We start from the raw sequence: 10,630 nt of genomic DNA, 5'->3' as shown, positions 1-10,630 counted from the left end.
ATAAATAAAAATATGTACATAGTAGTTTGCAACAGAAAAAGCAACATCTTGCCTCCTGGGAAAGAAATAGCAGGCTTTGTTTGCCCCATTTGATTTACTTTCGAATGAGCTTTTAATTGTGTTTACTCATCAGCTCTTTAAAAAATGTATCAGTCTGCTAAATGATAATCAGACTTTTTGGTAGAGGTCAAGACAGGGTTAGTGTCAATTACTTTAGTTAACTAATATTATAATCGTCTTTAGTCAGGGAATTGCAGGTGTTGCATATCTAGGTATTTCTCTTATCCTGTGATTAACACTACGGAGCAACAAGGTAATCCAAGTTAATTCCAAAGTTCAGCAAAACTTTTTCTAAAAATAAATAAGATTTTAAAAGTATTTAATGTCAACACCTAAATCATTTATTTTGATACTTGCAACTTTTTTTCCCCTTACATATGATACATTCCAAATTTTACAAGTAGTCCACAGATATTAAAGTTGTAGCCGATTTATTACAGGTATTTCTTCCCTGATACCAAAATCATGTTATATAAATATTTCTACGGTGAACATAAATACATGCAAAACAAATCAGAAAAGAAAACAGTTTAAGTAAGAATGACTAAATTTACAGAAAACAGGATAAATTGTGTACTTTGCTATTTTTTGCAGCCATAATTCCATTAATCCATTCAACTCTCTGCGTCTCAGAAAAATGAGAAAAATGCCTTCTATCAATGTTTTGATTTACCCAGAAAATCTCAGTGTAATGAACTGTGGCAGATACCATTTTGTTATTTCTGAAATAGCTATGCCCATGATAAAACTGATTTTTTTCAAAGCAATTTTAACGAAGTTCCCTAGACAGGTGGAATAAAGCAGAAGCAGCAAGCCTTTCAGTAAATGGAATAGTGTTGCAGAAGAAAAAAATTTTATGACATGCACAGCAAGAAGTTGATATATAACTAAGGAGAGGAAGGGTAGACTGATGGAACTTTAATGCTGATTTTCTTTCTGCAGATTTTGCAGCTCTCTTTTAAAAGAGTGAGGTGTATGTATGAAGATCAAAGAGCCACTAGAGACAAGAATGTCGTATCTAATACCAGCCTTAAGAAATAGGAGTTCATAATTGTTCAGTTTCTCTATTTTGTATTGTCTACATCTTAACTCAAGACTATTTCCAAGCCTGTGGAGAATTGTCCTGTACACTGTAATAAATACAGAATTATTCTGAAACATTAAATCTGTAAAAATGCAAACAACCCAATCAAGCCTATTGTAAATAAAGACAGCAGCCACTGAAAGGATGCTTGTCTGGGCCAAAGAGGAAATCAAATGCAAGCCTCAGTAAAAGAATCACTTTGATTATTAAAACTCAGGACTAGGTAAATAAATTGTTTTAATAACTTACCAAAAACTTAGAAAATCCATAGCCTTAATGCCTTCAATCAGAAAGCATGTCATTTAGAGATTTGTTGTGGGGGGGTCTAACATTGCATTTACTACATACAACTATACCTTCAGGCACCCACTTACCAAGTGCAAAATCTGTGCAGATATAGAATATATTTACAAAATATACTATAGACAAACATCTTTACAGAGCTTTAGTCAAACGTCTACTATGTCAAAAAGTAAATGTACTTGATGGTACAACTGAAAGGAAATGAACAGGAGCAAACAAATGCTCTATGACTTCATATACAGAGAAAATGGTTCATTTTTGTCTGAGGGTTACTATCTGAAGATCTGAAATTAGTAAACTGCAACAAGATGTAGGTGGGATTTGCACCTTCAAAGATGGAAGTCAAAAATGAAGAAAAATATGACTTTTAATGTATTGCCATTGCCTTAAGACATCTTCTAAAACACAATGTCAACGCTTTAAATTTGGGAAAACAATCACATTATGAAAAATGAAAGGGCTTCCCCACTATATTCAAACTGCAAACCACACAATATGTGAAAGGACTGCAATGCTCCAGAAAAAGCTTTAAATTAAATTGGTTTTACTTGTAAGCTAGTGTTAGTTCTTTTAGTAAAAAGAAAATCAACTGGAAGGCAAAAAAATCTGCAAGAATATGAATTAAAAAATAAATTTTAGATACACCGAATTTAAGAGTTATCCACTGATGCAGACAGATACATCCATTTGCTACATTATTTTCATCCTTACTTTATCATTGCATGTACACAGTTTAAGTATTAAAACATAGAATAATAAATAAAGTAAATCGGCTCAGATTATTAGCAAAGGGCAAAACACAATCCATACTTGTGCTTAATCTAGTCTCCATTTCAGCAGTTTTTTTCCCCCTCTTGTAGTTCATTAGAAAAATCAGAGTCAGATTTCCAAGAAGAGTCATTCTTTTGTCCCAGAAACGTAAGTTCATTTGCCCAGGTTCTATACCCCAAGAGGCTTCATGTGAAGGAAGCACAGTGCAAATAATACTACTAGTAAAACCTGCTTACATAGAAAAAAGTTTACATGGTTATTGTAACCAAGAACTTTACAAAATAAATTGGAAAACAAAGGTTAAATAGAAGGACTGGAATCGTCTCTATTTTCCTCAAATTTTTTTTCCCTAATCCCTCTTTTCTTTGAAAAATTTACTGGATTACAAAAATCATCACAAATAAAGTTCCAGTCTTCAGATGATAACCAATTATAAATGCTGCCAATCAATGCCAACTAGTGTTTGATTTGCTTCTTGTGCGTGTCCAATTTCTTCTGTGATACTGTGCTGTTGCCAGAGTTTTTGAATCTTTTTAAACCGTTCTTTGCACAAGTGTAAGGGATTCCCACGCCTGAAAAAGATTACATTTATTAGGAAACTTACAATTGTGAAGTGTTAGAGCACTTACACAAAACACTTACATGATCTTCTAATGTTATTGTATGTATAATAATACTTTCAAGGCAATTTTTGCAACAGAGTTGATGCCAAAGTAACTTGATCCTGTAGTATTTCGTCTGACCCTCGACAGACACAAAATTTTCATCTTGTGTAATGAGCATCATTAAAAATGACAGCCCTTTACATTTGTGTAGATACATGTCATCTCTTCAAGATGAGAAGAGATATTAACTTAGTTTTGGGCCCTATGCTCCCTCACAGTAGGAGGCATATTGGAGAAAAAAAAATATCTATAAAAGCAGAAGAATTTAAGCTGAGACAATCATAGCATGTGTCTCAACCCCACTATATTTGAGCTATCTGATTATAGGCCATGTATGTATTATGGTAAACCTGGAGAAAACTGCTTACGGAAGGCATGTTCCCCTCTGAAGCCAGTGGAAATACAGGATCAAAATTGTCAGGAGCAATGAGGCCACTACATGGTCAAATAACACCAATGGTATAGCACAAGCTTCATTTATCTGACCCAGGTAAAAATGACCTTGCAGGAGTGTACCGGGCAATGCACGGGCAAATACACTATTTTCCTCACCTCCTGCAAGCATTGTGGACAAAAGATGACACTCACACAGAAGGGGATGGGGGAACCCACCCTCATGACTCACAAAACTTGGCCTGTTTTAGTTCCCTGTGACTGTTAAATGCTGGCATAAGTTACAAGCAGCCCCTGGCCTGGGGGAACAGCAAGTACAAAGCAGCACCAGGATTAGGGCAATGTAAAGGTGAGCTTTAAACAATCTTTGTATGCCACCACCAGCTTACATTTTATGATTCTGAACATTTGCAAGGATCTGGTTCCATTATCTACAAAGCCAGTAAGAGTAAATGCTAGTGAACGCCAAGCTACCCCCTCCCTAAGATTACAGACTTCAGCACAGAAACCAGCATGCAGATCTACTTTAAGTCAACTTGTGACAAGAGGTTTTCATCTGATATAGACATATATACACAATTAACAATATTTAATAAACAAATTGTGCATAAAAAATAGGATATATATTTGTCAGTAGTATTGTCTATGGAGCCTCAGAGATGCTGAGTCATTATTCAAGATTTTACCCTTCAGGAAACCTCTTTATACGAGGCAAATTATTTCTCATCAGATGTTTTTAACGAAGTAAATATTTTTTTAAAATAATGTTTGTTTTAGACATTACCACTACATACAACTATATTATTGCCCAACTTTAGCAGCTTAGTTATAACTTATTTAATATATATGAACCAACTGCTTTTGAGGGTAAAAAAGTGTTTCAATGAATATTTTAAAACATGTTTTAGAAAATGTACCTGAGTCCCTGGTCCGTTTCTCCATAGTCATCAAGATAGGGAGGAGCATAAAAGCAGCCCTTTGTTTTTCCAGCTAAAAATAGCACTTGACATTCTCGTACTCTACACAGAGAGAGACAGATAGGACATTTTGGTTATTAACTTTATGATGTGACCACATTTCTGGTATTTTCACAAACATTAGCTTCTTGCGACTCTCATGTATCTGTGATTCTGTATAAGCTGCACATACCGTGAAATTTAAAATGTACGTACCGTCTGAAAATATTTATATCCCTCCTATGCCATGTAATAAAATAGTTCAAACAAAATGATGTTCCACATTTTATCTGTTACAGCATAAATATCACCGTTCCTGAACTAATCTAATCTATTTTGAAGCTACTTAGGAATACTGCAAGAAAATACATCAATTTTGTTTCTCATTAACAAATGTTCATGAAAAACCTGAAACAAATTGTGTGGTCTAATTCTTCAATGTACATGTACTGTTGTGTCAACAGATGTGGCATCAGGTTATAATAATTGTCCCAGTTTTAGTCTTGTGAAATTAATTTACAGCTAACTTTTACACCAAAGTTATTTTCATGATTTCTGAAAAACAGAAAGTTTACAATGATCATTTCATTCATTTCCACTGAAATGTTACACAACACATGGGACACATCCTTTTTCTGATCAGCTTTGGACTGTCTAAGCGATCTTATTCCATCAAAGATAAAAGCTCCTAAAAATTCTGAAGTGCGATGAAGATTAAAAACACACTATTTTTTGTGCAACTATTAACTAACTTCTTTTCTATGAACATAATTGTCCTTACATACAGTGCAACGACAGTCACATTTATGGAAATACTCACTTCATGCCCATGTACAACATGTACCCTATTAAAAAAATGTAGATACAATGAAGTCCTTACCTGAGAAATATACCCACTCCAGAACCACATACATATGTATGTGCAGTACAGGCTCCAACATCTTCCCCTTCTAACTCTGTTTGACAACAGTAACTCTGAGAACATAGCATGGTCCCACATACAAGGCACAATGTTGGTGCTCTGCTTTTATCACCGCCTGATTTTGGACACCTTTACATAAGCAAACAAAACAAACAAACATCCATAGAGGTAGGTGAATACAGTTAAATCTTTACTATGGAGTTACAGCTCAGTACTTTAAATGGTAATCAATAGATTCAAATTTATTCTGGAAACTTCTCCAGTTAACTGAAGTTACAGATTCTAAATCTTCCCCCCACTGAACACACGCACACCTGTACTTTATGTTTCACTGAAACAAGTAATGAAGATAAGGCACTTTAGCGGAAAAGACAGCAGTGAACATGTGCCATTTTCTTTATGATTTTCTAAATAAATCTTTTCAAGGCTCTCATGCCAGAAGATTTTCCCATTCATCAAAAGCAAAAAATGGCTTTTAAAGCTCACCATCAAAACTGCATAAAACAAAAACTTACGAGAAATTAGATGCTTGATTAATGAGGCAGCTGTAATCATCTGGAAGGTCTATTAATTTGTTAGAGTCTCTTGCATAGCTAAAATGAAACAATCACATGTTTAACAAACAGTGGACACAATCACCTCAAACTCATATTTCCCCAAGTGTTACCTCAGTAACAATCTTATGTAAGGTTTCAGAATAGCAGCCGTGTTAGTCTGTATCAGCAAAAAGAACAGAAGTACTTGTGACACTTTAGAGAGTAACAAATTTTTCTGAGCATAAGCTTTTGTGGAGAGCTTATGCTCAAATAAATTTGTTAGTCTCTAAGGTGCCACAAGTACTCCTAATCTTATGGAAGTGATCAACACTCAGTTGTCTTCTATATCTTACACCAGTCTCCACATCTATGACAATACATTAAAACGGCATATAGGGGTAAGAAATTTGATATAAAAATTACGGTGAACACACATTTTCTTAAATGTTCTATGATTTAATATAAAATCAGTGCAATAGTTTATATGATTACCTGATAAGTATTAGTGGAGGAACCACATTCAGTCCCAGTGCTATGTTAAAGGTCACAAATGAACTTCTAGTGTGCATCAGCAGAGTTTACATAAACCAATTCATGCACAAGTTATTGCACTTTAGCTATCACACCCTTCTTGAGTGTATTACCTCACCGCATAGATAACCCCTTACTTGATAGTGTTCCATTTGCTGTTTCATAGCACTACTCACAAACCTTAATTTTCTTCCTCTCTGCCCACGTGAATAGTTAAACAGCCCATTTTTAGCCTGATGTGATAAGCTTCAAACTGATGAACCAAAAAGGAATCCAACATCCCACAATTAAAACACACTAGATTTAGTTTGCATGGAGTCATATTTTTGTTATTTCTCCTGGATGGCTCAAGAAAAGTCCTAGAATTATATATTCTTTCATTTGCATACTTTAGACAGTGTTTCATCCTGATACACGATAGGATTATATGAACATTTCTCCTGCTAAGGGATCAGAATATTGTATGCAAGTGTCTGATACAACTAATATTGTTTTGAAAGCAGCCACTCTCCAATTCAAAGACTTCTGCTACAAGGAGTAAATTTGTGTTTTTTTTCTTCATTACAAACACTTTAACACTGAATATTTATATAATTGGGAAATCATGAGTATTGATGTCAAGACCTTTTTATTTTCCCTCAAAATTCTACACCAGTGGTTCTTAACCTGCGGCCCATTTGCAGCCTAATCAGCACAGAGCTGTGGCCCATGTGACATTTTCAGGGCCATACAGATACAGTAAAAGCTTTGCTATCTGGCATGTGGGAGGACTAGGGGGTGCCGCTAAGTCAAAAATTCTAGTTAACTAAGCATTATACTTACCAATTGGGGAGGAGGGGAGTTTGGGTGCGGGAGGGGGCTCAGGGCTAGGGGTTGGGGTGCGGGAGGGGGTGTGGGGCACAGACTCGGTGGGGGGTGAGAGGGGGCTCAGGGCACGGGAAGGGTTTTGGGGTGCCAGATCTGGGCAGCGCTAACCTTGGGCAGCTTCCCACAAGCAGTGACATGCCCCTGCTGCTCTTAGGGGGAGGCGCGGCCAGGCATTTCTTGGCCAATGGGAGCTGAGGAGTCAGTGCTCGGGGTGGAGGCAGCACATGGAGGCCCCCGGCTGTTCCTCTGCCTAGGAGCAGCAGGAACATGTTGCCGCTTCAAGGGAGCCACACAGAGCCAGGTAGGGAGCCTGCTGGTCCCGCGCCAACTGGACTTTTAATGGATATCAGAAATGCCGGTTTCTACAGCTTTCCAGTTGGTAAAGTGCTGGATAATACAGCTTTTACTGTAGAGTGTGTGCGTGTGTGTGTGTGTGTGTATATATATATGGCCCACATAACCCAGAGAGAGCTGCATATGCAGCCCACAATGGTAAATAGATTGAAAACCACTGGTCTATACAATGTAAGTTTTAATAATGTTAATATCTTCAGAAACAATAAGACAGTCTATGACGTTGTGCGATCTAAGTTCAAGGTTGTACAAGAAGCAGTGCACTGTGACATGCTGAGAGATAAAAGACCTACCACCGGATTAACCATCTGTAACCTGCTTATCTGTTCATGAATAGTAAAGGATGAACAACAGAAACAGATGTAAAAAAATATTCCTAACAGTCAAATAAAAACAAAACGAACGAAAAAAACAAGAACACAAAAAACCTTTCAACTACTCAATTAGAAAATTATAACTTGCAATTATCTTCATTTTAAAACTGGTAGTCTATCATTTAATCAACTGACTGAATAAATAATGTACTGATTTTTGTCACACCTGGGTATTAATCCAGCATTTTTATGTACAGGTTTAAGAAGAAAAATCATTTTATATGGAACTTAAGTGTAAAAATACGTTTTCATGATAGAGTTTTACTGTTTGTTTGCGTGTTAAATTGCTTGAATAGTGAGGTACCAATATTTAGCCTCCATTCTGAGTAAATCAACAATCTTCTTTAAAACTACTAGGCATTAAAAACATCCCGAGCTTCATTTACTTGTTTTATGAGTAGAAATACATTTAACACACCAGACAATTTTGCTTTCAAATGTCTACCTGATTTCAAAGTAAAAAAAGTTTTGTTTCTTAGAGCAGACAGTTTAAAAACAATTTTACGTATTAGTTGGAGGTTTTTTAATTAAATCAAACTGATATGCTCGAGTTCAACCAGTAGTTATGGGCTTGATTCAGGAACTTCTGAATGAAATTCTATGGCCTGAGTGTTATGCAGGAAGCTAAATGAGACGGATTATAATGATCCATTCTGGATTCACAAAAATTTCTGAATTTAAACAATATTTTACTCTCCCTATAAATAATTAAATATATCTTGGTTCTTCCTCTAGCTATGCTTCTGAATTGCATTCTGAAGCTGTATTTCTGTAAGGTACTTTACTGGTAGACCAAGTACAGGAAAAATTGCTCCATTTAGTTACTGGAGGTGGGGTGAGGTGTAAATAAATAAATTACTTTTCACCTCCATCCTAAACTCTCTCCATACTCACCTTATGGCTTGTCTTTTGCCTTCCAGGTACCTTTTTACTTCATTGTCACTACACCAACTTCAACAGAAAAAAAGATGCCTTTTAGCCTTCATTAGACAGTACTATAGAGGAACAACAACAACTTCTAACAAGTAAAAAATATAGTTCTATTTAATATACTTTCCATCACAACAAACTTCTTCCAAAAACTTCTGTATTTTACAGGCAATTTATAAAATACATTCATCTTTCACTTCCAAATATATGTATTACTGGGAAAATACACTAATTTCTGGTGCAGCATACTTTATGTTGGAATTAAAGAAAAAAATTTCATACCTTTCTACTAATGTGTTCATAATTTTGCCATTTTCTTGAAAAAGGCAAATGAGGTTATTTGGCAGGGAAAGGTAGCTACATAAATGCTTAAATTGGCTTGCCCCAGTTACTGTAAATGCAGAAAAAGAAGGACAATAAATAGTTGCATTTGGAAGACATCACTAACAGTAAATATAACCACCCTAATTGGGGATTAAAATTAAGCCTACAATTTTACTAAAACTATCGATGACAAAAGTAAGGGACAGGTCACGGGCAATGAAAAGAAATTCACAGAAGACATGACCTGTCCCTGACTTTTACTAAAAACATCCCTGTCAAAATGGGGAGGGAGGAGGGTTCAGCACCGTGCCCGACTGCACTCAGCAACAGCAAGTTGTGGCCTCCCATCCCTGCCCACAGGCTGCGGGGGGACCACTCGCCTCTGAACGTGCTGGGAAGGGATCCCCCACCCCCTGAACGTGCTGGGGAGCTCCAGGGCCCCAATATCACAGCGGTCTCTGGAAGTCACAAATTCCATAACTTCTGTGACCTCCGTGACATACATGTAGCCTTAATTATAACGCAAAAGGGTGACTCCCGCCCCCCCGCCACTGCACATTAAGATGTAGTGTGAATTTAAGGCTGGTCAGAGGTGCCAGATTGAAAGTCCTGGAGACTGAAGTTGTCTATTTATTCACAAAACAGATATAGCACAAGCAATGGCAGTGCAAATAAGGTTGCCAGTTAGTGCCAGTTATGGCTCCTGAAATAAGCTCCCTGTTAAGATGTGGTCCAGATTGTGAAAAAATTGGGACGCCCACCTATGTAAAATGGAATTTCAGGGAAGAAGAGAATGTTTTTCACTCGAAATCTTGCATACATTCCAATACACTGGAGGGTAGGGATAGATATGCTGGAGGGTAGGGACAGGGTCCAGAGTGACCTAGACAAATTGGAAGATTGGGCCAAAAGAAATTTAATGAGGTTTAACAAGGACAAGGGCAGAGTCCTGCGCTTAGGAAGGAAGAATCCCATGCACCACTACAGGGTGGGGACCGACTGGCTAAGCAGCAGTTCTGCAGAAAAGGACCTGGAGATTACAGTCAATGAGAAGCTGGGTACGAGTCAGCAGTGTGCCATTGCTGCCAAGAAGGCCAACGGAATATTGGGCTCTATTAGTAGGATTATTGCCAGCAGATCGAGGGAAGTGATTATTCCCCTCTCTTCAGCACTGGTGAGGCCACACCTGGAGTACTGTGTCCAGTTTTGATCCCTTCACTACAGAAGAGATGTGGACAAACTGGAGAGAGTCCAGCAGAGGGCAACAAAAATGATTAGGGGGCTGGGGCACATGACATACGAGGACAGGCAGAGGGAACTGGGGTCATTTAGTCTGCAGAAGAGAAGAGTGAGGGCGGATTTGATAATCTTCAACCACCTGAAGGGGGGTTCCAAAGAAGATGGAGCTAGGCTGTTCTCAGTGGTGGCAGATGACAGAACAAGAAGCAATGGTCTCAAGTTGCAGTGTGGGAGGTCCAGACTGGATATTAGGAAAAACTATTTCACTAGGAGGGTGGTGAAGCACTGGAATGGGTTACTTGGGGAGGTGGTGGAATTTCC

The 10,630-nt window shown here is 37.4% G+C and overlaps 1 protein-coding gene across 1 annotated transcript in view; it reads right to left on the bottom strand.

Moving 5' to 3' along the window:
- Nucleotides 1-378: 378 nt before the first annotated feature.
- Nucleotides 379-10,630, bottom strand: part of UBR2 (ubiquitin protein ligase E3 component n-recognin 2) — a 128,038-nt gene continuing 117,786 nt past the window's right edge. The window contains exons 41-46 of the mRNA XM_032796212.2: nucleotides 9,029-9,184; nucleotides 8,711-8,767; nucleotides 5,670-5,747; nucleotides 5,113-5,283; nucleotides 4,194-4,295; nucleotides 379-2,790 (exon numbers count right to left, since the gene is read on the bottom strand). Of these exons, the coding sequence (XP_032652103.2) occupies nucleotides 2,649-2,790; nucleotides 4,194-4,295; nucleotides 5,113-5,283; nucleotides 5,670-5,747; nucleotides 8,711-8,767; nucleotides 9,029-9,184 (706 nt within the window). The 3' untranslated portion in view covers nucleotides 379-2,648. The remainder of the gene's footprint in view (nucleotides 2,791-4,193; nucleotides 4,296-5,112; nucleotides 5,284-5,669; nucleotides 5,748-8,710; nucleotides 8,768-9,028; nucleotides 9,185-10,630) is intronic.

The sequence above is a fragment of the Chelonoidis abingdonii genome, chromosome 3 (genome assembly GCF_003597395.2).
Source record: "Chelonoidis abingdonii isolate Lonesome George chromosome 3, CheloAbing_2.0, whole genome shotgun sequence".
Taxonomy (NCBI): domain Eukaryota; kingdom Metazoa; phylum Chordata; order Testudines; family Testudinidae; genus Chelonoidis; species Chelonoidis abingdonii.
Note: the sequence above shows the minus strand (reverse complement) of the source record. Positions and strands in the feature narration are given on the sequence as shown.